Consider the following 27283-nt stretch of genomic DNA (forward strand, 5'->3'; position numbering starts at 1 on the left):
TTGCAGGTCTCGCCTCAGCCTCCTCTGGGAAACCTTCCCACTCCTCTCCGCTCCTCCCATCAGAAATGATCGCGTATTCCCTTCAGCCTTTGCGTCAGTCACCGCATCTGTCCCACATGCCCTGTCAGGTGGCCCATTATGTAGGGGTCCCATGCTTCCCCAAGCCCTCTGTCTCCACACAGCAGACCTTCAGTGACCAGACCCTGATTCAGAAGACCTGTCCGTGACTCCCAGAGTGGCCGTGGCCTGGCTCTGTAACTGTGGGCACATGATTCTCTTTGTCTTGGCTTCAGTCTCAGGGACTAATAGTCCCTGTCGGGCTTCCCTGGTGGCGCAGTGGTTGAGAGTCCGCCTGCCGATGCAGGGGACACGGGTTTGTGCCCCGGTCCGGGAGGATCCCACATGCCGCGGAGCGGCTGGGCCCGTGAGCCATGGCCGCTGAGCCTGCGCGTCCGGAGCCTGTGCTCCGCAACGGGAGAGGCCACAACAGTGAGAGGCCCGCGTACGGCAAAAAAAAAAAAAAAAAAAAAAAATTAGTACCTGTCTCTGGTTTGTGGAATTAGTTAAAATGAGTTCATGCGTACAAAGCCCTTGGCTGCATGGTGGCTGCCAGGCCAGGTGCTCGGCGGCAGCAGTATTAGCAGTGCTTGGCAGGGGCCTGGCACTAACAGTCCCAGGCAGTGATGGCAGGATGTAACTGCATAGGGCCCTTCTCGTGGACTGACCCCTGCCATTATCTCTCTGGGCAGGCTGTCTGAACCTTGACCCTGGGTCTTCTCCCAGGACGGAAGAGGAAGGCACTCACGTCCCATCCCCCTCCTCCCACACAGGCCAGAGGCTGGCCCTCCACGATGCCTGAGCCTGAGCATAGCTGCTCCAAATTCATACCCTCCAGACCCAGCTCAGGATGCTGAGCCTCTGCGAGGAGGGGCATCAGCCTTGCCCTCGAGGAATTCACAGTCTGACTGAGGCTGGGCCCAGGCAGGGAACACTTAGGAGGGAGAAGCCTTCCTGGAAGAGGTGGTGTTTGGAACCAGTGGTCTCCGAAGCACTTAAAGCAGAACTCGGATTCAAAACTGTATTTGAAAATTCTGAAACTCCCTTAAGCCATTTAAGTGCAGCCTTTGAAGTGCCAAGTACACAGCTCCCGGCTGGCACCTTATGTGAAACACGGTGATGCTTACGCCACAAGAGGGTAAAGAATCATACGCAAGATGCCACTTCGTGAGGCTGCATCTCGGAGTTGTCCGTGTGGGGAGACAGGTGTGGTGCTGCTCCTAAGTTCACAAGCCTAGGGTTTGGTCCAAGCTTGTGAATTGAGGAGAACAGGATGATTTGGTTCTTGCTCCTGGTTAAGACCGACTGTGGGAAATAGCAAACTCAGTGTTCACTCGCCCAGCATTCTGTTTCTCAAAATGGAGGAATTGGGGTGTTTTCTCTCATTCTAAAAGTAGCTCCTGCTTGTTATGTAAGAAAACAAAAATTCAGCCAGTGTAGAGAATTATAAGGAAGACTTGGAGAACCTCAGGTAACCTCGCACCCCAGAGCCGTCTTAGTGTATAAGGAATGGCTTGGAGCTGGTGACCTGGGCAAGGGGCCTCACTCTGCTCGGTCTCAGTTTTCCTTATCTGTAATATGGGGATAGTAATTACAATAGTAATTATTCATGGGGCTGTGAAATCATGTATGTGAAGCTTATTCAGTGCACTGAGTAACCCAGAGAGGCTGGCCCAGTAAGTGTTCATTATTATTACTATTGTACCCGTAGATCTGTTCTCACTTTGATTGAGCGCCTCCTTCCACTCACACCCATAGAAACACATATATCTTCCCTCGCCCCCGAAACAGGCTGTCATATTATCCGACGTTTTTTCATGAGAAGTACTGTGCTGGGGGGCGGGGCATGGGGGAGCAGGAACAGCCTGAGTGAAGGCCAGGAGGGGGGCCCTGTGCGGGGATCACTGCTGGAGGCAGCAGGAGCGGAAGGGGTCTCCAGAGCCAGGCTGGGGGAGCAGCTCCTCCAGTGAGGAGCAGCCCTGAATGCTCCCAGCAGGGGGAGCACGGCATCAAAGTGTGGGGCTGGGGCGGACCCTGCGGGCCGAGGCCAGGAGCCTTGGTTTCTCTGTTCCTGGAGACTGGGTGGGCTTGGGCCCATGCAGGAGCCCCTGACCCCTGGTTGTCTCCATGTCCCAGCTGCCATCCAAGGCCCTGGTTCCTGAAATGGAGGATGAAGATGAGGAAGATGACTCAGAGGATGCCATCAACGAATTTGATTTCCTGGGCTCAGGAGAGGACGGAGAGGGCTCTCCAGACCCCCGGCGATGCCCTGGAGAGGGGACCCACCATGAACTGGGTGAGTTGGGGGTTTTCTGGCCCACCTTCCTCACTGCGGGCACACACAGCCGCCTGCAGCTGCTTCCTGCCCCAGGGTCTCCACCGGACGGATACACTTCCTGAGAGGAGGGTGGCCAAGGAGAGCGGGAGGCCTGCACCACGATGGCCAGGCCTTCACTCCTTCCCTGGAAAACCCCTGTGGGGACACAGGCAGGCCCGGCTCTTCCTGCAGCAGGGCCTCCAGTCCTCCACTAGAGCAGCCAGTTGTTGGCGGACCTCGGAGGGGGCGGGGTGGACAGGATGCAGAACCGGAGTGGAGAAGGCAGACGGGGCAGTGCAGCTGCTGCTTCCTGTCCTGTGACTCCCGGCTGCGCGGCCCTCGGGGGTCATGTAGGATGGCTGGGGACTGAGGCCCCAGCAAGGGTAGCCCATTGAGGGTCCCATCTCAGTCTGTCTCCTCTGCCTGTCCGCCATCCCCACCCGGAGCCCAGGGCTTTCCGGCCTCCCCACAGCTGCAGGAGAGCTCTCGGTGGTGGGGAAGGCATCGCCTGCACGTGGCTGAGTGAACCAGTCAGTAACTCCTGCCCTGTGCCTTGTCCCTGCAGAAACCCGGCGGGTCAAACTCCAGGGAATTTTGGCCGACCTTCGGGATGTGGATGGGCTGCCACCCAAAGTGACCGGCCCACCTCCCGGCACACCCCAGCCCCGGCCCCACGAAGGTAAGAGGCCCCTCCACCCTGGCCTAGTCCTGAGGGCCCACGGCAGAGGGAGGCTGCAGAGCTAAGCCCAGGGCTTCTGTGTCCTCAGGGTCGAGGCCCAGCCTCTGGTCTGCAGCCTCCCTGTCCCAAAAGTTCGTCTGTCTGTCTCTGTCTCCCTCTCTTTTTGTCTGTCCTGCCCTGTCTGTCTGTCTCTCCCTGTCTCTTTCTTTCCAGCTGTGATTCTTGATCTTGTCCTCTCCCTGTCTCTCTTTCTCACTCCTTATCTCTCTCTCTGCCTCTCTCTGTCTTTCTCTCTTTCTCCTTGCCCCTCTCTGCACCCTCCCTCCCCTCCCCCTACCAGGTTCCTTTGGCTTCTCCTCAGACGTTTTCATCATGGACACTATCGGGGGCGGGGAGGTGAGCCTGGGGGACTTGGCAGATCTCACCGTCACCAACGACAACGACCTCAGCTGTGATGTAAGTTTTCAGGGTGCCCACCCCCCACAGGCCCCCACGGGGCGTCGGTCAACGCAGTGCTGGGACTGGCTGAGTTCTGACCGTGTGCCCGACCTGTGCCCAGCCCCTCACACACGAGGACGATGTGAGCTCATTCGCCAGCTCCCTGTTTCACAGAGGTGCCGACACAGACAGGCGGTGGGACTTGACTGGGGTCACCGAGGTTTCTGGCCTAAAAGGCTCTGGCGCCTATGTTTCAATCATGCTGCCAGGCTCCTTCTCCCGGCGCTGCTCCCTCGCACCCTGGGCTTCCGTGCACCTCAAGTCCAGGACCCACCGCAGACAGGAGGCAAGGGTGAAGGGGGTGCTGAGTCAAAATACAGCATTAGAGGAAGGGGGCTTTGGGCTGGCGGCAATTCGGGTAAGAAAGTCTGCGCAGGAGGTGAGAATTGAGCTGACTTTGGAAGGGAAGGTGACTTTAAGCCACAAAACAAAAAATCAGGCCGATCTGGTATGTTGGGCTGGAATGAAGGGAGACTTTAGGGCCAGTGTCCTGAGATCTGTGGCCGGGCCTCTGGCTATCTGGGCATCTCTGAAACGGGCGTGTGTGAGCAAGTTCCTGTAGCAGGACATTTACCACAGCTTCTAGCAAGATTTCAAGTGATCCCAGCAAGGGTAGGACACTGCTGTGGGGTGTTGGGAAGCGAGACTGGAGCGGAGGGTTTGAGCAGGGAGCACGCTGCAGGGCTCCTCTGCTCTCCCCGAGGTGAGACCCATCCCCACGGGGCAGCGTGCATGGGAGGGGGTAGACCCTCCGGCCTAAACCTCTGTGGCAGAAGTGGTGACCTTGGGGGACAGAGCCCAGATGAAGGGGTTCATCAGGGGTACACCTCATCTTGGGGCAGGGCACTGAGGCTTGACTGACAATCTGCTCGTCTCCTTTCCCGAGTGGCCCTCCCCAGGTACCCCACCTGGAGAGCGACACCATCGTCCGCCAGGACCTGTGGGGTGTCTCTGGGACTCTCCCTCAGAGGCTTATTGATTCGGCTTCCCAGTCTCTCCCCACTGTGTGCTTGTCCCCATCTCCACTCCGCAGCGTCTGGTCTGCCTCACGTCTCCCTGGGAGACTTCCCTCAGGACCTCTTCACCTCTCTCTCTACAGGCACTCTTGTCTTCCCGAGTCGAGCCCCCCCACGGGGCGGCCGGAAGAAGCTGTGTCATTTCCTTGCTGTAAAGCCTTCTGTGGCTCCCCTGTTGCTTGGGATGAGCTGCACATTCCTGAGCGTGGGCCACTATTGTGGCTCTGGCCAGCCCTCCTGGCCTCATCTCCTGCCGCTCTCTCCCTTGCTTTCTGCATCCCAGCCCTCCTCTCAGGCTCAGGATCCGCCCTTGCTGCCTCTGCCTCAGGGACTTTGCACATGCAGTTTCCATCCTCTGTCCCCTCCCCTTATCTGGCTACATCCTGATGGCTTGTCAGTTCCTCAGGAAAGCCTTACTGACCCCCCACAGAGGAGGACAGGCTGCCCCATACCTCCTCTCAGTGCATTTGTAATTCGTGGCACTGCTCGCAGTTCATAATCCTCTGCGCTGTGGAGACGATCTGATTGTCTCCCCCAGGCTCCCTCTGCATGGTGAGATCCCCAGGGTTTGGGCTCCCCTTTGCCTCCCCAGAAGCCAGCCCAGGCCCTGCACACTGCAGGCACTTGCTGAGTGAGTGAGGGGACACTGCGGGCAAGGAGGAAGTGGGAGAGGGCCGGGCTGGAGGCCAGTCTGTGAGGTGCCCCGTGTGGGGCTGGGGGTTGGTGTCTGCGGGACAGCTGAGATGGACGAGCAGACACTGAGGCATCTCCCCCACCCCAGCTGTCTGACAGCAAGGATGCCTTTAAGAAGACCTGGAACCCCAAATTCACCCTCCGCTCCCACTACGACGGCATCCGCTCCCTGGCTTTCCATCACAGCCAGTCGGCTTTGCTCACTGCTTCCGAGGACGGCACGCTCAAGCTCTGGAACCTGCAGAAGGCGGTCACGGCCAAGAAGTGAGAGCAGCAGCCCCAGGGTGGGGGGGTGGGGAGGGCACCTGGGCGCCGGGACAGGGTGATGAGGGGCTCCCAGCGACATCCAGCTCCTCTGTCTCCCCCCAGGAATGCTGCGCTAGACGTGGAACCTATCCATGCTTTCCGGGCTCACAGGTAGGGAAGTGCCCCCAAAGGCAGCCTGGCCCTTGGCCCGCCCACTGCTGTCCTGGGGGCTGAGGCAGGGTGGCAGGAGGGCTCGGAGTCCCGTGACCCTCTGCACACGCCCCACCTTGTTCCTGGCGCTCTGCAGACTTTCAGTGCCCCCGTAGCTGCTTCTCAGCACAGCCTTCGGAGGAGGAAACAGACACGGGGACTGGGACAGGCACCTTGCCTGGATGGTACCACCAGAGGTCCAGATGCTGGATTCCTTTTTGCCAGCCTTGAAAAATGCTAGTGGAGCACTTCAGGGTCCCGTGGGGGAGGGGGAGCCTGGAGTTTTTCATCTCCCCGCTTCACCCAACTTGGTATCCTCCAGGGGCCCCGTGTTGGCAGTAGCCATGGGCAGCCACAGTGAATACTGTTACAGCGGTGGGGCAGATGCCCGCATCCATAGCTGGAAGATTCCAGACCTCAACATGGACCCATACGACGGTTACGGTGAGGACAGCTCCCTCCCCTGCCTTCCTTTCCCCCACCCACCTGCCACCGGGGCCTCTTGGTTCCCGCAGCCCCCAGGCTTCACACTGGGTACTGGGGGTCGGCATTGCCAAGGGCTCCCGGTCTGGTGAAGCACGGGCCAGGGCGATTCAGCACGTGCCCGAGGGTAGGACAAGAAGAGGCAGCAGCGGGGGCGGTGGGGGAGCGTTTCGCAGAGGAGCTGATTGGGGTTGAGCTTTGGGGCCGGGGACCAGCCTGGGCGAAGGCGTGGTGGGCCTTGGCAGCCCTCTGTGCTCAGCTCTGCCCACGTCTGCGTGGTCAAGCGGAGGGAGCCAGCGACGAGCAGGTAGAGCAGGTGAGACGGAGACTCTAGCTGGGCCAGGCTGTAGGGAGTTTGGCTGTATCCTTGGGCCACCTTTAAGATTAAGTGGAGAAGTGACCAGACTGTCAACATCTGTTCCGTGTCCCTGCCCTCTGACGCCTCTTCTGATAACCCTTTGGATCGCACACGTGGCTCCGTACAACAGGCTGTCATGGCAGAGTTTAGAGGTCTGTGTCTCCTCTCAGAGAATGTATACTGTTTTCTGAAGAATGGTCTCACCCTTTCAGAGGTCAAGGGTCAGTCCCAGGCAGTATCTGCTCTAGGCTAAGCAAGTTGTCACACGTCGGCTGTCAGCAGGACCCAGCCAGAGCACCCTGTGTGGACTCGAGTGACCAGGGAGGCAATGGTGGGAACGACCAGAGGGTTTTGGAGAGACCGGACAAGGCCGTGCTCTTGGGCAGAAAACACCGCAGGGACCGAGGGTGGGGCTGACCCACAGGGGCCAGGCTGCAAAGGGTCCCAGGGCCACAGAGCCACCCTTGTCCCTCATCCCCTTAACTAAGTCCTAAAAGGTATCTCGAGCAGCGGCTTTGTGCCAGGCACTATCGCGGGCCTGCGGGGACAGCAGGGAACAAGGAAATCCCCACCTTCTGGAGCTTCCACTCTGCGGCGCCTTCAGGGCCCTGAAAGCTTCACAGAACAGCTAGCGGTCAGAGCAGGCGTGAGGATTTGGAGACGAAGCCAGACGAAAGGGCAGCTCGAGCTCAGTGCCTGCGTCTCGGCAGAACTGGTGCTCCAGGGCTGTCGCGGCTGGGGCCGGGGCCGGCGGCCCTGACGCAGCCCTTCTCTCCCTCTGGCGGGTCCAGACCCGAGCGTGTTGAGCCACGTCCTGGAGGGCCACAGGGATGCAGTGTGGGGCCTGGCCTTCAGTCCCACCTCCCAGCGCCTGGCCTCCTGCTCTGCCGACGGCACCGTCCGCATCTGGGACCCCAGCAGCAGCAGCCCAACCTGCCTCTGTACCTTCCCCACAGCGAGCGGTGAGTGGGGGGGACATGGGGGCATGCGGGACCCTGACAGGTGGCACAGGAGCCGTACAGACGGAGGCCCCCAGAGGAGGGTCGCCTCCCGTCCCCCCGTGCCCAGGGAAGAGCAGGGCCGTTAGGCAGCCTTCTCTCCCCCTCCGCCTTCAGATCATGGGACCCCCACCTCAGTGGCCTTCACCAGCACCGAGCCTGCCCACATTGTGGCCTCCTTCCGCTCTGGCGACACCGTCCTGTATGACCTGGAGGCTGGCAGTGCCCTCCTCACACTGGACTCCCGGGGAAACAGCGGTAAGGGAGGCCCCAGGAATGCCTCCAGGGCCCCAGTTTCTCCTGTGGCTTTGGTGACCTGCTGCCCAGTCAACGGAAAGTGGCTACCCTGCCCCCTTGGGGGTTCTGAGAGGGACGGAGATCAGGTCCCGGTCACTGCCATTATGGACGGCACAGTGTGCTCAGGAGGGCTGACTGGAGAGACATCACGAGGGACTCGCCCATGGGCCACTTGGTGGAGCAGAAGGACCGTCTTCGTGTTTGTCATCCCTCCTGCTCGCCCCGAGGCCATGCAGTGTCCATTGCACAGATGAAGCACGGGGCCCAGGAGGGAGCAGCCGGAGTGCCCGGCCCTGCTCGCTGTCTAAGCAGAGGATGGGCATGGGATGGTGGTTCTCCTCTTATCTTTGTCCCGGTCTCCCTGATTGCCTCCCACCCTTGACCTCTTCCCCTCTCCCTCGTTTTTCCTGTCAGGCCCAACCCAGATCAACCAGGTGGTGAGTCATCCAAGCCAGCCCCTCACCATCACCGCCCATGACGACAGAGGCATCCGCTTCCTGGACAACCGGACAGGTGAGGCCCAACCTTCCTGGCCCCCCTTCACGTGTGCTCAGGGGGAGCAGGGGTCGACCAGGCTCAGATGGCAGACCTCCTGGTGCCCACATTGAAGGCTGTGTCCCTTCTAGCCCCTTCACCTTCCCAGCAAGGCGCAGAGTGGAAAGTAACCTGCTGCCCACCTCTCTCCCTTCAGGGAGATCCGTGCACTCCATGGTTGCCCACCTGGATGCAGTCACCTGCCTAGCCGTGGACCCCAATGGCGCATTCCTGATGTCAGGAAGTAAGTCGGGAGCCTCCTGGCTCCTAAGGAGTGAGGGCGTGTGCCTTTCCTGGCAGGCTGGGGAGAGGAAGAGGAAGAGACCCAGGCTCTGGTCCCGAGGGAGTACTCCGGGGGCTCCCTGAGGGTGGGGAGCTGGTGGGAGTGCTGTCCGAGCAGGGGCCTGGAGCCCCTCTGTGGCTGGAATGGGGACAGCAAAGCACTGTGCACCGGAGCCCACTGTAGGCCCTCTCCCACATCATCTCATTGGATTTGAATGAGGTTGGTACTGTTATTCCCACTCCACGGATGTGGTGACTGGGGCTAGAGAAGTCATTTCACTTGGTCACAGCCCACAGGGTTGCAGGAATTGAAGTTCAGGTTTATCTGACTCTCGGTCCCCACGAGAAATTTTAGCATTTGGTGCACCTGCTGTCTGTGGATAAAGGCACTGAGCCCCAGTGAGTGTGGAGCTGCACCTCAACGGGATGGGCTGGGACTTGGGTGGATGGAGAAGGGGCTGAAGCTCCCCAGGGGGTGAAGGGTGTGCGCTGGCGGTTACAGAGGCCTGACCAGACCGAGCCTGCCCCGGGGTGTCGGCAAGCGAGTGCACACACAGGCGTGAGCAGTGGCAGTGGAGGGCGGGGGTGGCCCAGGACGGTGCTACAGCTGTCTCCAGGGAGGACGCCGGTTGAGGGAACAGTCAGTGAGATCAGGCCCAGGCAAAAATTCAGTACAGGGCCCAGGTCCCCCCACTGCAGCCCACCAGATCCCGGTAACGCCTAAGTCCGGCGGTCTCCCCGCAGTGGCTCATGGCCCCAAGGCCTGGCGCAGTCTACTTCCCCCCACCCCCCGCCTGCCTGCTCAGGCTGTCAGTCTTCAGGACCTGCCCCTGGCTGTCCCCGCTGCCTGGAAGGTTCTTCCCCCTGCCCTACCCCCTGGGCCACACGGTCCTCACACTGACTGACTTGTGCTCACAGCACTTGTGACCACCTGACCTCGTTTATCCTGTTCTCTTGTTTACTGTCTCACACACTGGGACGCAGCACCACAGGGGCAGGGAGATTTGCCTGTTTTGTTCACCACGCCCCCAAGTGCAGGACACAGTAGGTGCTCAGTGAACACTCGGTGCCTAGATGGCTGGATGATAGGCTGGTCAGAAGGGCAGTCCTTCACGCTGGGCATCTGGAGGCAACTGGGCAGAGGAGCGAGCCCCACCCAACTCCCAGGCCTTCGGATGAGGCCAGGTTCGGGGAGCAGGTCTGGGCAAGGAGGCAGGGGGACCCGGAGCTGCTGGGTGATGGCCACGGCTGCTCCCACATCTGCACAGGCCACGACTGCTCCCTGCGTCTGTGGAGCCTGGACAATAAGACATGCGTTCAGGAGATCACAGCCCACCGCAAGAAGCACGAGGAGGCCATCCATGCTGTCGCCTGCCACCCCAGCAAGGCCCTCATCGCCAGCGCGGGCGCCGACGCCCTGGCCAAGGTCTTCGTATGATGCCCACCTGGCCCCGCCCAGGCCGCCACGCTGGCTGGGGAGCGGGGCTGGGCAGGTGGGACTGAGGTGAGGGGCCAGATGGGAGGGAGGCTTGGCTTGGGAGGGCAGAAGCCCCCTGCATCCTCACCCCCGATGGGGCCCTCACAAACACCCCTTCGCCTGGCATTTCCAGAGGGTGCCAAGACCCGAAATCCTAGTCAGGATGCCCTGTGAGAATTGCCAAGGTAGCCCCTGGGCATTCAGAGGAGGGGCTGGAGCTGCCTGGCCTCTTGCACCCTGGAGGTCGTGGTCCAGTCTCCCCTCCCTTCTGCCCCCCATAGGTGACTCCAGCCTTGGTCTGTAGGCCCCAAGGCCTGGCTTCTTCCTGCCTGCCTTGGAGCCTGGTGGTGCTAACTGGCCCTTTCCCCAGGAGGCCCTCCCCTCGGCCCGTCCTTCCCCCGGGCATCCCGCCGGGGCGTGGCCTCCTTCAGGAATCGCCCTCCAGGATGGTCTCTGGGAATTTTCTCTTCACCCTGACACCCACTCCAGGTCTCTGAGCTGCCTTCTCTGCAGGGGCTGTACAGCCAGGGCTGGGTGTCCTTAGGGATTAGCTTTTCCAAGACGCCAGAAGGTGCCAGGTTCTCTCTTTGAACCCCTGACCCCTCCTTTCCACCTCCCTGGATCCGGGTGGGAGCTGTGCCGGGAGGAGCCCCCAATGCCCCTGCTCTGGGTCTGCCGGGGCCCTGGAGCCAGCTGCAGGCTGGGCTGTCCTCTGTGGAGGTGCGGGCCTGGCCCGCCCCGGAGCGCACCCAGTAAACCCCCTCCCCTCCAGTTCCTCAGCACAGCTTTCCAGACACTACCCAACGCCGCCAGGGCCAGTAACTGCCTGGGGAGCTGGTGATGCCCTCGGGGGAGGTGCCCACCCCTACCTCCCCCCAACACTCCTCCAAGGGCAGCCCCCCAAACCCCCGTGGGGTCACCCATGGGGAGAGGTGGCCTTCTCTTGCCCCTCTGTGGCGCATGGAGGGTGGAGTGGGGTCCCTCGGGTCCCCCGTAACTCCCTGTATATCTGTATAAATAAATGGGATTTTAATGGAGCCCCACCCCCACCCATGTTGTTATCACTGTGTGATAGTCTGTCCGTCTCCTCTCCTGACCCTCCACTCTCTTCCTCTATTTATTTCACTCTCGTTTTTGGGTTCCACCCTGTGCTCTCAGGCCCCCTTCCAGGTTCCTGTTTATAAGCCCCATCCCCTCTGCCCTGGTCTTGCCTGTGAACCTTGTCTCAATAAACCCTTTGGAGTAAGATGGGCGGCGGTGCTGACTACTGAGGGGACCAGGGACTCGCGGGGAGGAGTGACTGGCTCTGCCAGGGGTGGGTGGAGCTTGGCGACGGGATGTGATGGGTTGGGGTTTCGTGGTAGGGCGGGGGTGCAGAGAGGGGCCCAGATCTTGGGTGGGGTGTGGGTGGCGGGACGGAAGTGGGGGCAAGGACCGAATCTCCCTGTGCCCCTCCTTTCTGTCCCTAAGCGCTCCCTCCCCAGGGGCTACAGCAGAGCCCTGACTAGCAGATGAAACAATGTGACGGTTCAGCTCCTCATCCCCCCCGCCCCCTGTGTGATGGTTGGTAGTGAGGCCAAAGTGCTAATCCAGAAAACTGAACGCCCCCCTTCTCTCCCTGCCCCACGCCTGGGCCTGCATGGAGTGGGAAGGAAGGGAGACCCTGGGACATGCCATTCCCTTCTCCCTTCTCTGCGGTGGCTGAATCACAGTAGTCGGCTGTGCCCTCAGAGCTCTTCACGTGCCATTTCACTAGGTCCCCACAACCTCAAGAAGGGGAGCGCAGCATTATGCACACGTTACAAAGGACGAGAGATGGAGGCGGGGGCTCGAGGAGCTTGCTCAGGGCCCAGCAGGATACAAATCAGAATTGGTATCCAGTCCCTTGTGACTCCCTCTGCTTGCTATGAGGCCTCTTTGCCTACCAGCCAGAGGTCCTTGGGCAAGTCCTGGCACCTCCTTGGGCCTCAGCCTCCCCTGTAAAGTGAGCCTTTCAGTAATGCCCACCTCCTGGCTTATCAAAGGCTGCACCCCAGTGCCCAGAACAGGGCCTGGCTCCTGTCAGGGCCCCATGAACACTTGAGGAAGGAGGAAGGCCTGAGAAGTGCACACTCACGTTAGGATTTCACCATGGTGGTCGTCTGCTGGTCTGGACAAAGGGCACAGGTGGGCAGATGGCCATCAGGTGAGGCTGACAGGAGCCCAGCTATGGGTACCATGTGGCCTCACTGCCCCCTCATCCCTCTGGGCTCTGTGCCGCTTCCCCAGGTGGTGGTTTAGGGTTTCGCTCCAGCCTCAGACTTCCTTCCCCAGCCCCAGCCAGCCCCCGGATGTGGTGACAGATTTGCTACTGTGCCGACCTCAGCTACCCCCAACAGCCCTTTACCAGGAATGTGGGCTCATCGTGAGTTCCTCATCCCCGCTACCCAGCCCTGCTGGTCGGGAGTCTAGGCGGCGGTGGCCCATCTCTATTGGGATGCCTCTGGGGCTCAGCCAGGCCTTGGCCCCTCAGTGAAGCCAGTGGGTGGTAGCTACTCGCTTGGCAATCTTGGACAAGTCATTTTGCCTCTCTGAGGGTTCAGCTTCCTGTATGTAAACTAAATGGTAGCCACTCATTATTAGCTAGGGAGGAGAAACCAAGTTGGAATTGGTCCTGGAAGAGGTGTTTTATGACAGGCCTAGCACATATTAGGGCCTCAATCCATACTTGCTGAAAGACTATATGAACAAACCCACCCACAAACACCTGAGTGCCTGAGGTGCCCACCCCTTTATCTCAGCGCATTATAGCCAGTCACCATTACTGAGCTTCTGCTGTGTTGTAGGCACCCTTAAACCATCTCATTAATCCCCACAAAGACCCTCTGGGGTCAGTCCTATTATTGTCCCATCTAAAAGAGAAACAGGCTCAGAGGGGGTAGGTCACCAACCTAAAGTCACACAGAGACAGACATGTGCACACTTCCCCAGGAGAACTATGTGCTCTCCATCTATGAAGTGGTGTGGATGTGTGGTCCTCCCTGGTCGCTATGGTCCTTCCAGGCACCCCGAGGCTTTTCTTTGGCTCTTCACCCTCCTAAACACTGGGGTGGAGTGGGGAGCTGATGGAAGGAAACTACACCCCTTCTCCACCTGCCCTGTGCCTGACTCTCTCCGCGCGCGGGTAACCCAGCCCTGGCCTCTGCAGTTTGCTCCTGGCACTTTGGCCAAGGTCGCTGGAGACAGACCTGAGGCAAGGACCTCTGCCCATCTGGAGGTCTCTCGGTCTTCCCACCTGTGTAATGGGCTCGGGAGTGGGGGGAGGGGGCGGGCGTGCTGACGCCCTGGGAAGAGGCAGGCCCGGCCCGGAGAGCGGGCCAGACCTGACACCGCCTCCCACCCTTTCCCCAGCGGTGGGCGCCGGATGCAGGCCAGGCGAGACGGCCCCCTTCCTTAAAGGGCCAGACGCCTCCTCAGCCCCGGCCTCGCGACCTGTGGTGGGGGTGAGGGTGGCTTGCCCCTCCCTCTCCAGCTCAGGGAAAAGTCAGTTTTCCAGATTTGGGTGTGAGGTGGGAAGGAATCAGTCTCGCCTCCCTTCCCCGCATCTCCCACCCCCGGGTCCCCAGACCCGGGAGCGGGAGGTGCCGCCCCAACTCGGAGGCGCTAAGCCCGCCCTACTCTTCCGCCCGCAGGCCCTCGTCAGGCTCCGCCCTCTTGACGTCACCGAGGCCGGCACCGATTGGCCGACTGAACTGTCACTCCGGACACTTCCTCCTGGGCCGCAGCCGCCGAATTAAACTTTGGAGTGGGAAAAAGAGCCACCGGCGCCCGGCGCCGGACGACCCTCCCTTCCCTCCCACCCCCCGCCACCCCACTGCCGCCGGTAACACCCCCTTCTCCGCGGCCCCCGACCGAATTTTTCTCCAACTGCCGAGACCCGTGAGATTCCCGCCTTAGCACCCCAGCCCTCGGAATCCCTCTGCCCATTCCCAGGCCCGCCGTCGGATCCCTGGGATCCATTCGATCCCCGACTCAGAGACTCCTGCTCTCCACCCCAAGATCTGGTGAATCCCTCGAGCTCCCTTCTTATGTGGATCCTCTTCTTACAGCCACTGGATTCTTGGCCCCACCTGCTCCTTTTCCAATCCCTTCTTTCTCCAGCGAGCCTTTGGATCCTGGGCTCTTCTGATCCCTGTGACCCCGGCCTACTAGATTTTCTTTTTTGATTTCTTGGAATCTCCCAATCGCTGGGCCGCCCAAACCATTAGATTTCTCCTTTCTGATCGTCTGTGATCCCTTAATCTCCGGGCGGGCGTCTGATCCACGAGATTCCTTTTCTCTAACTTCCCAGGGTCCCACCTCCTCGAGTTCCCTCAACCTGCCAGGATTCTCTTCTCGGATCCCCGGGATCCCCGCGCTCCTACCACCAGCTAACAAGATACCTCGGATCCAGGGACCTGAGCCTCCCTGCTCAGGCTCCTGCAGCCTGATCCCGGGTGGGCGCCGGGCGGCGGGTCCCGGGCCTCGCCCTATGGCCGCCGCACCCTCCCATCCCGCCGGACTCCCGGGCTTTCCCGGGCCGGGGTCTCCTCCGCCCTCTGGCAGCTTGGAACTGCAGGCTCCGCCACCGCTGCTGTCCCATGTCCCGGCGCCGGGCTCGGGGGTGTCCTTCCACATCCAGATCGGGCTGACCCGCGAGTTCGTGCTGTTGCCCACCGCCTCCGAGCTGGCCCACGTGAAGCAGCTGGCTTGCTCCATCGTTGACCAGAAGGTGAGGGCACAGGGTTCCCCTCACCTAGCTTGAGGAGAGGTCTGGAAGAGTGGGGAGGTGCTGGCAGAGGCGATCTCCAGCCCAGTATATAAGGAAGAGGGAGAGAAGGGGGATAAGCCTTGGGCGACTGAGGGGGGGGGGCATTGGCCCCCAGTTGCCTCCTCACCCCACCACTCCTTTGAGAGAGGCCTGGTCAGGGGTGGGGTGCCCCAGAGGCCTCCCCAAATTGCATGTCCCTGGATGTTGTTGTTTGCTGCAGACAGCATGGAGGAAGGGAGGGACGGGTGAGGTGTAGGAGCCGAGAGGAAGGGGCAGGTGGGAGCAGCAGATGTCGGGGGACCTCCCTGTCCAGGCCTATCCCCGGCCTCCCATTTGGTGGAAACAGTAGAAACTGAAGCCAGGCTGGCCGTGGCGATCAAGTGACATGTGTGGGTGTGGGTGCCTGCAGTAGCTGCCAGGGGCAAGTGAGGTCTCAGAGTCCAATCTCTGCCCTCCCCCAGGCTTGAGCGTGTGTGGAGGGGCAGGTGCGCCTCTTCACAGTCCAGAGGCTCTGAGGTGTCTGTCCCCTCTCCTGATCAGTGTCCCCCCACCCCCCGGCTCTAATGCTAGTCTGTGAAAACGAACCTTCCCCAGTCCCACCCCACTCTTCGCTTTGGACACGAGGGTCACTGGGGTTGGGGCCTGGGGGAGCACGGCAAGGGGAAATCAGGTGGGACGCAATGCTTGGATTCTAGAATGTTAAAAGTTAGAATTAAAAAAAAAATTGGAATAGTGGGCTACTCTGCTGTTGGAATTTTGGACTGTAAAAGTGTTAAAATGTTAGAATTCTAAATTGTTGGAATATGCAACTGCTAGGTAACTGAACTCCTCTGATATTAAAGTGTTCAAACATTAGAACCCGAGGTTGTTGAAATACTAAAACATTAAAATGTTGGAATATTTGATTCCATCGTTGTTAGACTCCTAGAGCGTAAAAATGTTAGAATTCTGGAATGCTGGGTCGCTGAAATCCTTTCATGCTAAGATATTCAAATATTAGAACCCTAGTTTAGCAGATTCCTAGAACTTTAAAATATTAGACTACTACTAATCTAGATTATTAAAATCCTAAAACTTATCATGATAATTTGTTGGAATCTAGAATGTATAATCCTATAATGTGAGCATGCTGGAATCCCAAAATACCCAAATTGTAGGATCTTCTTAGATTCCTGGGAATGAATTCTTTGGGCTGCAGACAAAACATTAGGAACTGGGCCAACTCCCCCATTTTACAGACAAGGAAACTGAAGCTTAGAGAAAGACCTCCAAGGCAGTCAGGACCCTGGCAGTCCTGGCCACCTGTGGACCCTCTCCCAGCAACAAGAACAGATAGAGCTTCCTTTGCCACCTACCCCAAACCCCAAAACTAGCAGGCCCAGCTCGCACACTTAGCCTGCTCCTTGGGAAAACAGGCAGGGGAGAGGGCATGATTGTCCCCTGGGTGAAGTTCTTTATCCGATGCTCAAGTCCTCAGCCTACCGCCTCAGGCCTCACCGCAGTTTTATTTTCTGCCCCCCTCCCCACCCCGTCCAGGTGTGGTAGGGCCCCTTTCCTTCCTTCCAGTGGCTCCACCTGGGCGGTTTCACTTTCTGTTCTACCAGGTTTCATTTCCTGCCCCGCCTCCCCAAGCTAGGGACCGGGACACCTGGGTCCTTGAGGCATTGGGTGGGGGACACCGTGCCAGTTTCCAGCTCCCTTGAGCCCTAGCCTTTCCACACCCCCCTCCCCCACAAACTAGGAGTCCTAAATCCCCTCCTTCCAGATCGCCCAGCCCCAGTGCTGGGCCTGGAGCCAGGTAACAGGGACAACAACAGTTCCAGGAAGGAAGCTGGGGGTGAGGGGGAGCGGGAGGTGGTGGGGAGATAAGGGAAGGGATGCTCACTCAGCCCTACCCCCGTCCATCTCCAGAAGATTCTAGGTGCCCACGCTCCCAGAGCCACTCTCTCAAACTCTGGCCAGCGCTCGCTCCCAGCACACCTGGGGCCCTGGCACCCTGCCCGGCTCAGCTCGAGCTGGGCTTGGGAGGGAGCGGGCAGGAAGCGAGGGGCTGCGGGGTCTCTGAGTTTCCGGGGGAAACAGCCGGCCCTGCCCTGGGAGGGTTCCAGACCGCTGCTTTGAGCTTTTCCGTCACCACCTCCTTCTCCCGCTCCTCAGTTCCCCGAGTGTGGCTTCTATGGCCTTTACGACAAGATCCTGCTCTTCAAACATGACCCCACGTCGGCCAACCTCCTGCAGTTGGTGCGCTCTGCCGGAGACATCCAGGAGGGCGACCTGGTGGAGGTGGTACTGTCGGGTGAGAGGCCGAGGCGGGCCTAGGGGCGGAGCCTCGAGCGGGGGCGGGGCATCGGGAGGAGGGGGAGGGGAGGTGGGCCCAGAAACTTAGTTCTTAAAGTTAGGGACCAGCGGTTCTAAGCCTTGGCTGCAAATTAGAATCACCGCGGGAGCTTTTTACAAACCACCGTTACGGAATGGGTAGGTGTGGTGCCTGCACATTGTGGAATTCGCACCGCACTGAACATAAACCATCCACGGCAACGCGGATGAATCTCACACCTAATGCTGAGGGACAGAAGCTAGACATCAGACTACATATTGTATCATTCCATTTACGAAGCACAAAGACAATTACGCTATTTTGTTAGAAGCCAAGAGAGTGGGTACCTTTTTGGCAGCTGGAGTTGGGTGGGGGGCACAATGGTTTAAACTTCCATTTATCCATCAGAATGCTGGTGACATGGGCGTGTACAGTTTGACAATTCATTAAGCTGTGCATTTCTGATATGTCCTTTCCTAGACCTACGTTACACTTTGATGTAAAGTTAAAAATGTTTTGCTGCCTGTGCCTCCTCCCAATGAAATGCTAAATTAAATCAGACTCTGCAGCATGAGATGAAACCCGGGTACCTGTATTTTCAGCCAAAATCTAGTCCACCCACTGGCCATTCCCATTTGATGGGTGGGCAAGCTCTCAGCACTTAGAGGACTCTTTAGCCCTTGGTTCCTTCAGGAGGGTAGGGTAGGGGGGTAGGAGGTACCTTACTCATGGCTGTATGTCCTCCCCTGCCCCCCACCCCCACCCGGAGTACTGCAATGCTCCGTAAAATTTGTTGGATAGATGGATGGATGACAGTTAGAAGTTTGGATTAACGGGACTTCCCTGGTGGTGCAGTGGTTAAGAATCCTCCTGCCAATGCAGGGGACACCGGTTCGATCCCTGGTCCGGGAAGATCCCACATGCTGCAGAGCAACTAAGCCCGTGCGTCACAACTACTGAGCCTGCGCTCTAGAACCCGCGAGCCATAACTGCTGAGCCCACGTGCCGCAACTACTGAAACCTGGGAGCCTAGAGCCCGTGCTCCACAACAAGGAAGCCACCGCAATGAGAAGCCCGCGCACCGCAACAAAGAGTAGCCCCCTCTCGCCTCAACTAGAGGAAGCCCACGCGCAGCAACGAAGGCCCAACGCAGCCAATAAATAAAGAGCATAAATCATTAAAAAAAGAAGAAGTTTGGATTTACGTCCCTCATATAGGCTTGCCACCCTTGGATTTTTATCTTCATCCTGGTCTCTCCCCAAACCCAAGTCTTGTTCCTGCAGCTGTCTCCCTGACGCTTTTACTCGGCAGCTCCAGGCCTCTCAGATACAGCCTGTCCAAGACAGAAATCTTGATTTCGCCCTTCTAAACCTGCTCTTCCCACAGTATTCTCCAGCTTGGTGAAGGGTATCACCATTCACCCAGGTGCTCATGCCCCAAACTTTGGGCCACCCCTGGCTCCTCTTTTTCTCTCACCCCTTCACTTGGTCCATCCTCAAACCTACTGGTCTCACTCATCCTGAATCTATTTCTTTCCTCCCTCCACTGATCCAAGCCACCATCACCTCCTGCCCAGACTATTGCAGTAGCACCTAAGTCAGCTCATGACACTCCACTGCTCAGAATCCTCCCCTTACTCTGCATTACCCTCGGAACAAAATGCAAACTCCTCAACGTGGCCTCAAGGCTGTCCATGACCTGGGCCCTGCCAATTCCCCAAATTCATCTCTTAACACTGTCCTTCTTATTTTCTTTGTTCCAACCATCTTGTCTGCCCTCTGTCCCTTGAAGAAATCAAGCTCCCTCCCACCTCAGGGCCTTTGCACTTGCTGTCCTTCTCCCCCACCCCCGACCCTGTCCTGTCTTCTCATAGCTAGCACCTTCTTGTTATTTGGATCTCAGCTTAACTGCCATTTCCTCATTGTCAGAAATATCCTTGTTTGTTTGTTTGTTTGTTTGTTTGATGTATCTTTTCCCTCTCCTCAGAAGAATGTCAGATCTCTAAGAGTGGTGAAACTCTCTTGTTCAGAGCTTTATCCTGCATGTGTAAACAGTGCTTGGCACATAGAACAGAGTCCCCTCTCCATTGCATAATACTAAGAAAAATAGCTTAATATTAGACAGAAATTGGGGGGGATGGGGGTGGGGAGAGGAACAAGATTTAGTCCAAAAATGAAACTTTAAAATAATAGCTAACATTTATTGAGCATTTTCTCTGAGCCAGGTACTGTTTTAAGAGCTTTCCGGGAATTCCCTGACGGTTCAGTGGTTAAGACTCCGTGCTCTCACTGCTGAGGGCCCCGTTTCGATCCCTGGTCGGGGAACTAAAATCCCATAAGCCGCGTCGCGTGGCCAAAAAAAAAAAAAAGCTTTCCATATATTCATTTAACCCATAGAAAAGAACCATAGGGACTTCCCTGATGGTGCAGTGGTTAAGAATCCGCCTGCCAAAGCAGGGGACACGGGTTCGAGCCCTGGTCCGGGAAGATCCCACATGCTGCAGAGCAACTGATCCCTCGAGCCACAACTATTGAGCCCGCGGGCCTAAAGCCCGTCCTCCACAAAAAAAGAAGTCACTGCAATGAGAAGCCCACGCACTGCAACGAAGAGTAGCCCCCGCTCGCTGCAACTAGAGAAAGCCCGCGTGCAGCAATGAAGACCCAACTCAGCCAAAAATTATAATAAATTAATTAGTTTTCAAAAATAGAAATAAAAAAGTGTAAGCGGAACATTCATCAAAATAAATTTTGAAAAAAAGAACTATAAGGCGATACTATTATGTTACTGGGCATGTTCTTCCCTAGACACCTGCATGGTCCAGACCCTTACCTTTTCCAGGTCTTTTGTCTTTTTTTTTTTTTTGGCAGGCGGATTCTTAACCACTGTGCCACCAGAGAAGCCCTATCTGTGTTTTTTAATTAAAAATTTTTTAATTGTGATAAAATATATGCAACATAAAATTACCATCTTAACCATATTCAAAGTCTAGTGTTCAGTAGTGTTAATTACATTCACAATGTTGTGTAACCAACCTCCAGAACTGTTTTCATCTTGCAAAACTGGAAATCTGTGCCCATTAAACAATTCCCCATTCCCCCTCCCTGGTCCCTGGCATAGGCACATAGGTGTTTTGGCCAATGGTGGAGCTGGGATTTGAACCCAGGTCGAATGAAATGTAGGATGCGAGTAAATGATTGAAGGAAAGATCAAACATTGCAGTTGACAGGGCTGTGTGAAACCCGGGAATGCGGAGGGTGAAATGGCCACCGCTGGTCCCGATTCAACCATCCGCCCCTCCCTGCTGCCTGCAGCTTCGGCCACCTTCGAGGACTTCCAGATCCGCCCGCACGCCCTCACGGTGCACTCCTACCGAGCGCCTGCCTTCTGCGACCACTGCGGAGAGATGCTCTTCGGCCTAGTGCGCCAGGGCCTCAAGTGTGAAGGTGAGAGGCGGAGGGGCTGGAGGCGGGGCCAGGAGGTAGGTTGTGGGCGTGAGGGCGGGGCCGGGCTGGAGCTCAGGGCCAGGAGGTGGGGCCTAAGAGGTGGGGTTCGGAGGGAGAGGTGAGCGCCCAGAGGCAGGGCTTGGGGAAGGAACTGGAGGTGGGCACAGGAGGCGGAGCTTGGGTGGAGGGCGGGGTCTGGGTGGGGCTCCATTTGGGGGTGGGGACTGGGAGGTGGAGCTCCGAGGGAGTGGTAAGGGGCAGAGCTTTGGGGGAGAACAGGGGTGATGGGGAAGAGGGCGGAGCCTATATCAGTCAGGGATCAACCGGAGAAACGGAGCCTGTAGGGAGGCATATGTTAAGGGATTTTTGGAAGGAATTGGCTTACAGGATTGTGGGCGCTGGCCACTCTGAAATCCGCAGGGCGGGTCGTCAGGGAGAACAGGCAGGAGATGAAGCTGCTCTCCAGCTCGGAAATCTCAGCTCGGCTCTTTAAGCCTTTCAACTGACTGAAACAGGCCCACCCAGATTAACTAGGATGATCTCCGTCACTTAAAGTCAACTGATTGTGGACTTGAATCACATCTCCAGATACCTTCACAGCAACACGCAGATTATCGTTTGAATAACTGGGGATGTGACACATAAAGCTATCAGAGTCCAACTGTTGGCAACTTGGCACTTCCGTCTGCTAGGGCTGTCCTAACGAAAGATCACGGGCTGGGTGGCGTAAACAAGATCTGGGTTCTGACAAGATATGGTTCCTGGTGAGGGCTCTCTTCCTAGCTTGCAGATGGCCACCATCTCCTCCTGTGCTCACATAGCACGTGGAGAGAGAGCGATTTTTCATGTCTCTTCCGTTTATAAGGACCCCAATCCCACTGATCAGGGCCCCATCCTTATGGCCTCATTTAACCTTAATTACCTCCTTAAAGGCCCCATCTCCAAATACAGTCACACTGAAGGTTAGGGCTTCAACATATGAATTTGGGGAGAACACAAACATTCAGTCTATAACAGGCACCCATACACGTCTCCCTAAATCATACTTTAAAAAAATAAAGGAACACAGTGTGTTCCTTTGAGACAAGATGTCTCAAGGTTAAGCCCAAGTGTCAGGATTCACAGGTTCACTGTTCCCGTCTTTGATGCTTCTGAGGGGGAATGCTGAGATCACGCCTCCCCTGCAGAGGAAGGCCGCACACCCACCTTGGCTCTGCTCTACACACAGCAGATGAAGACCATCCATTATATGATGACGACCTGCATCTCCATTGTTGTTCAGTGTGCTCCACTATTAGAGGCGTATTCTCAGATGTTCCATTGCCTAAGGATCTCCAGCTTTGTGGCTATCATGCTCCTGTAGAAATCCGGAGTCCCTGATACCTTGTGTTCCAGATGACCCACAGCATCGACTGGGATTGTTATCATGCAGCCCTAAATATACTTGTGGAGGACTTCCCTGGTGGTCCAGTGGTTAAGACTTTGTGCTTCCACTGCAGGGGGTGCGGGTTCAATCCCTGGTCAGGGAACTAAGATCCCCACATGCCGCACGGCACGGAAAAAAAAAAAAGTTAAATATACTTGTGGCATTATTTAAGGACTCTAGGGATAATAGCTGTGTCAGGCCTGCAAAACACCAATTTACTGCATTCAAAGCTGCTATCGATATTGCCATCGTCCACATGCCATATCCAACTCTTGAAGTCTTGGTTTATGTAACTGTTGTCGTGGAGCAAACCTGGTATCACCAAGTTCTAATGGCCATTCTCCGAATGGACTTCATCGGCCCAGCATCACAGATGATGGTCCAAGTTCATAGGGTTCCAATACTTTATGCCTGTACTTTATGCCATTGACGCCTTCCTACGGGAGTTTGATTCTACCTTGATACTCATAACAGGAACCATAGATGAGATTCTGAAATTCTGTGAGGCATGTGAGTGATTAAAGGCCAAAACTGGGATATGGTTCCTGTGTGCAATTTGCCATCCTGAAACTCTCCTCGTAGCAGCAACAGCAATCCCCAAGCTTGCCTCTGCAGCATGACATTGTGCATTTGAGACAGTGCCTATGATGAGGAATTACTGCACAGGAAAGTCTATAAGAGGCCGGCTGCCAGAAGACAATCTTCATAAAATGTCCGAAGGAAGCTTCCAAAGGCTGGAGGAACATTCTTTACTCCAGAAAGAGATCCTGGAATCATTTGGAATCACCAGAGATGTATGGAGAAGCATTCAGGAAGTCCAGTAGGAAATGACAAGCTGAGCCTGACTCTTTCGTGGTCAAGGATTAAAAATAGAAAAGAAAAGAAAGAACAAAGTCACACTTCCACATGATATGATACAACCATCCCGAGTACAACTGAAAAATGCTCTTTCCCCATAAGACGATGTCCTTGTGTGATATTCCGTCTTCTCCTTTGATATCCCGTAACAAATATCACGGTATAAAGTTAATTATTATTAATATCTTATGTTAGATGATAAGGGGGTAGAAGAGGGAAGAAAACAAAAATATTTGGTGTATGCACATATTCATAACAAAGTAAGGAAGAGATACTATGACTGTCCTCACGGCTGCAACTGGGCACGTGGCTGTGGCTTCCTTCTCTGCCTTCTCCACTGCCTGGTCCATATTCCCTTTGCCCTCAGCCAGCACCTCACCTGCTCATGGTATTTTGTCTGTTGGGGTGGCCCAAAACTTTATTCCTGTTTTTTTTTTTTGGCCTCACCGAAAGCGCGGGATCCTAACCACTGGACCGTCAGGGAGTTCCCCAAACCTTTATTCCTGAAGGCTCTCAGCCATTAGCTGTTCTGCCTGAATTGGGTTTTGTAGTGTTCCGCTGACGTTAATTACACTAGGAAGAGGCATCCTGAGGGACGTGCTGTGTTCCAGATCCTCAGAAAAGGAGAAGGTGGCGAAGGGGGGGAGGGGCGCGTGGTGGGGGGAGCTGAGCTTCAGTGCCCAGGTCAGGTGGAGGCTATGTCTCTGACCGTCGGGCGCCCCACACAGGCTGCGGACTGAACTACCACAAACGCTGCGCCTTCAGCATCCCCAACAACTGCAGTGGGGCCCGCAAGCGACGCCTATCGTCCACGTCTCTGGCCAGTGGCCATTCGGTGCGCCTCGGCACCTCTGAGTCCCTCCTCAGCATGACTGATGAGCTGGTGAGCAGCTGGGGGAGTGGGGAGGGGTGGGGAGGGGTGGTGGTTGGGGGTTGATGAGGTCCAGGCGCAGGGACGATGCGCTGAGGTGTCCCTTTCCACCTTGCCATCTGATAGAGCCGTAGCACCACCGAGCTCATCCCTCGCCGCCCCACATCCTCGTCCTCCTCATCTTCTGTCTCATCCTACACCGGTCGCCCGATCGAGCTGGACAAGATGCTGCTGTCCAAGGTCAAGGTGCCACACACCTTCCTCATCCACAGCTACACGCGGCCCACCGTCTGCCAGGCTTGCAAGAAACTGCTCAAGGGCCTCTTTCGCCAGGGCCTGCAGTGCAAAGGTCAGCGGGGGCCCCCCACGTTGGGGGGTGGCGAGGGACAGAGTCAGAACACCCCCCATCACACAGACACACTGAGGCTTAGGATCTCAGCTGGGCTTGTGGCAGGAAACAAAAATCTCTGTTCTGATCCTTAGAAGCACAGGGCCTTGGAAAGGGAGTGCCCTGAATCCTGAAGTTCTAGAACCTTTGGAATTCTGGAATCCTAGAACCTCAGTCATTAGAAACTTGGAATCCTAGCACCTAAGAAATCTAGATGCATATGATACTTAGCATGGAATTCTAAAACCTTAGAACTTGAGAATTCTTGAATCAGAGAACCTTAGAAACATAAGTTCCAAGAATTCTAGATCATAGGATTCAGCAAAAAGAATCATAGAACTTTAGACTCATAAATATTAGAACCATCAAATTATAGATTCTCAGAATGTTAGAACTTTAAAACCATAGGAATTGAGAAGAATAGAAACCTAGAAGCAAAACATTTGAGTCTTAGAAGTCTAGAATCATATAGCCTTGAAACCATCAAATTCTGGAGTCCTAGAAATCTAAGATCCCAGAACTTTGAACGATCAAATTCGGAAATACCAGAAGTCTAGATCCATAAAAAGGTTAGAGCCATCCAATTCTAGAATTCATCAGAACAGTCAAATTCTAGCATCTTAGATGTCTACAGCTGAAGAACCATAGAAACATTAAGTTCTAGATTCCTGGGTGTACAGAACCCAAGAACTTTGGAACTCTCAGATTCTACAGGCTTAGAAGTCTAGAATCATAGAACTGTAGGGTCACCGAATTCTAGAGTTTAGACACATAAAACCTTAAAACCTCAGACATCAAAGAATCTTAGCAGTCTAGAACTGTAGAACTGTAGAAGCATAGATGTGTAGAGTTCTAGAAACTTGGACATCAGACTCTGCAGTCTTAGAAATCTAGAATCATAAGGACCTTAGCAAAATAAGTTTTCATAGAATTCCAGGATCTTTGATGTATAGCAGCCCAGAACCTCGGAGTCTTCAAACTTCTCAACCAAACAATGGTTCTCAACCAAGGACAGTTTTGCCCAAGGGGGGATGTTTGTCAATGTCTGGAAACATTTTTGTTTGTCATATGGGGCTGGTGCTACTGGCATCAGATGGGTAGAGATCGGGGATGCTGCTAAAAATCCTATGATGTTCAGAACAACCCGCCACAACAAGGAATTTTCCAGCCCAAAATGTTCATAGTGCCAAAGGTTGAGAAACCCCGCCCTCAAAAGCCTGAAGTCTAGAATCATAGAATGTTACATGCGATTACACTCTATAATTGTAGAAATCTAGGGTGACGGATAGCTACACTGTTAGAACTTTAGACCCTTAGAGTGCTAGGGCTGTCAAGCCACGGACACTTCATCTGGCCCTCCTCTATTTAATCAAGCCTCTCTATAACTGGGGACTGTGGCTTAAAGGAGGGATGACCAGGGAAGGGTCATTTAGCTTTCCTGCCCCAAAAAGCAATAGCGAACTCTTTTGAGACTGGGGGCTAGGGGTCAAGGGTCAACCCTTAGAGGTGACCTCTCTTCCCCCTCCCACCCCACTCCATGTTCCCTGTCCTCCTACCAGATTGCAAGTTCAACTGTCACAAACGCTGCGCCACCCGAGTCCCTAATGACTGTTTGGGGGAGGCACTCATCAATGGAGGTAAGAGGCTGGGGGCTGAGTGGGAAAGGGCAGCAGGACTGTGTGGAGGCCCCTCTGATGCCCCTGTCCTCCCAGATGTGCCGATGGAGGAGGCCACTGATTTCAGCGAGGCTGACAAGAGCTCCCTCATGGATGAGTCAGATGACTCGGGTTTCGTCCCGGGCTCCCACTCAGAAAATGCTCTCCATGCCAGCGAGGAGGAGGAAGGCGAGGGAGGCAAGGCCCAGAGGTACCCAGGGCCCTCTCCAGCAAAGGCCGTTCTCCGTCCCTACAATGGGTTGACATCACCCCATTCTTACAAATTTCTCAGGTTCCTGAGGCGAACTTTTTCAAGCATCCGAACTTTATTTTTTTAACCTAACCTTTCTTCCTGATTTACATTTTTAACAAGTTTTAATGGAAGCCTATTTTAACTTAAATTGTTTTTCTTTTATTGGAACTGGTAATACAGTCACTCAAAACATATATAGTCAACCCCTCCCACTTCCCTGCCTCTCAGCTGCCCAGCCCCTCTGCCCAGAGGATGCCACTGGGATTAGGTTCTGGTGGGTCCTTCTAGAAACAGTCCATATGGCAAAGTGACAGTACAAAGAGTGAGTGAGAATATGGACTCTGGAACCAGACTGCTGTATGGCCTTAGGCAAGAGATTAACCTCTCTGGGCCTCAGTTTTCTCATCAGTAAAATGGGGATAAAGTAGTACCTACCGTATAGGGTTGTTGCGAGAATGAAATGAATTAATGTGAATCAAGTATGTGAAACAGTACCTGGTATACAGTAAGTGTTAGTTTAACTCTTATCCCAGAGCCCTAAATCTTAAAAAGGAAGGGAGAATATCCATTTTCTTTCAACCGTTTTGGCCTTGGATTGATTTGTATGGCCTTAAACAAGTCCCTTCTCCTTTTGGTGCCTCAGTCTTCCCATCTGTAAAATGGGGAAAGGAAAATATCCCCAACGAACTGACAGGCAGTGGCTTTCTTCTGGCATGGAAGCTCTGAAAAATAATAACTTTTACTTAATTACACATTTTAAATTAGAAATGGAATTAATCTTCAGCTTCACTAGAATGTGAGTTCAAGTGCTCGAGGGCAAGGATATTTATCCGCCTCCCAAGTGCCTAGGACAAGGCCTGGCTTCCTCCATGGATGACTGTTTATCGAGGTGGCAGGAAAGCAGCAGGGCTAAAAGCACAGGGCACTGGAGGCTGAGAGATGGATCCCAGCTCCATCACTTAAACTGCTGGTCCTTTCTCTGCCTGCCTCAGTTTCCTCCTGGGGACTGGGGACGTGCCTTACAGATTGTGCAAATTCTATTTGATCATGCAGGGAAAGTGCTTGCCAGGTTATAAGTGCTCAGAAAATGGAAAAGGAGTTCTCCCTAGTATTTGAATCTTGAATCTCTAAAGTGGGA

General features: G+C 55.6%; 2 protein-coding genes across 7 annotated transcripts in view; both read left to right on the plus strand.

Annotated features, from left to right (window-relative positions):
- The window catches only part of STRN4 (striatin 4), a 28281-nt gene extending 14344 nt beyond the window's left edge, over nucleotides 1–13937 (plus strand). For 2 of the 5 annotated variants that reach the window (XR_010939326.1, XR_010939329.1), the window contains exons 7-18: nucleotides 2194–2353; nucleotides 2940–3053; nucleotides 3394–3509; nucleotides 5349–5524; nucleotides 5630–5677; nucleotides 6039–6160; nucleotides 7349–7519; nucleotides 7673–7813; nucleotides 8267–8365; nucleotides 8544–8630; nucleotides 9937–10172; nucleotides 10427–11194. Coding sequence is in view for 1 of the 5 variants with exons in the window: in XM_067720975.1 (XP_067577076.1) it covers nucleotides 2194–2353; nucleotides 2940–3053; nucleotides 3394–3509; nucleotides 5349–5524; nucleotides 5630–5677; nucleotides 6039–6160; nucleotides 7349–7519; nucleotides 7673–7813; nucleotides 8267–8365; nucleotides 8544–8630; nucleotides 9937–10106 (1404 nt within the window). In the remaining 4 variants the exon portion in view is untranslated. Of the gene's footprint in view, nucleotides 1–2193; nucleotides 2354–2939; nucleotides 3054–3393; nucleotides 3510–5348; nucleotides 5525–5629; nucleotides 5678–6038; nucleotides 6161–7348; nucleotides 7520–7672; nucleotides 7814–8266; nucleotides 8366–8543; nucleotides 8631–9936; nucleotides 11195–13816 lie in introns of those variants that run through there. The other 3 variants (XR_010939327.1, XR_010939328.1, XM_067720975.1) reach the window with 3 other exon arrangements.
- Nucleotides 13938–14000: 63 nt separating this feature from the next.
- The window catches only part of PRKD2 (protein kinase D2), a 30471-nt gene continuing 17188 nt past the window's right edge, over nucleotides 14001–27283 (plus strand). The window contains exons 1-8 of one of the 2 annotated variants that reach the window (XM_067720972.1): nucleotides 14001–14188; nucleotides 14476–14895; nucleotides 17092–17230; nucleotides 20563–20694; nucleotides 23707–23861; nucleotides 23976–24198; nucleotides 25797–25874; nucleotides 25950–26103. In XM_067720972.1, the coding sequence (XP_067577073.1) occupies nucleotides 14656–14895; nucleotides 17092–17230; nucleotides 20563–20694; nucleotides 23707–23861; nucleotides 23976–24198; nucleotides 25797–25874; nucleotides 25950–26103 (1121 nt within the window). In that variant the 5' untranslated portion in view covers nucleotides 14001–14188; nucleotides 14476–14655. Of the gene's footprint in view, nucleotides 14189–14475; nucleotides 14896–17091; nucleotides 17231–20562; nucleotides 20695–21202; nucleotides 23139–23706; nucleotides 23862–23975; nucleotides 24199–25796; nucleotides 25875–25949; nucleotides 26104–27283 lie in introns of those variants that run through there. The other variant, XM_067720973.1, reaches the window with a different exon arrangement.

Source organism: Pseudorca crassidens, chromosome 20 (genome assembly GCF_039906515.1).
Source record: "Pseudorca crassidens isolate mPseCra1 chromosome 20, mPseCra1.hap1, whole genome shotgun sequence".
NCBI lineage: Eukaryota > Metazoa > Chordata > Mammalia > Artiodactyla > Delphinidae > Pseudorca > Pseudorca crassidens.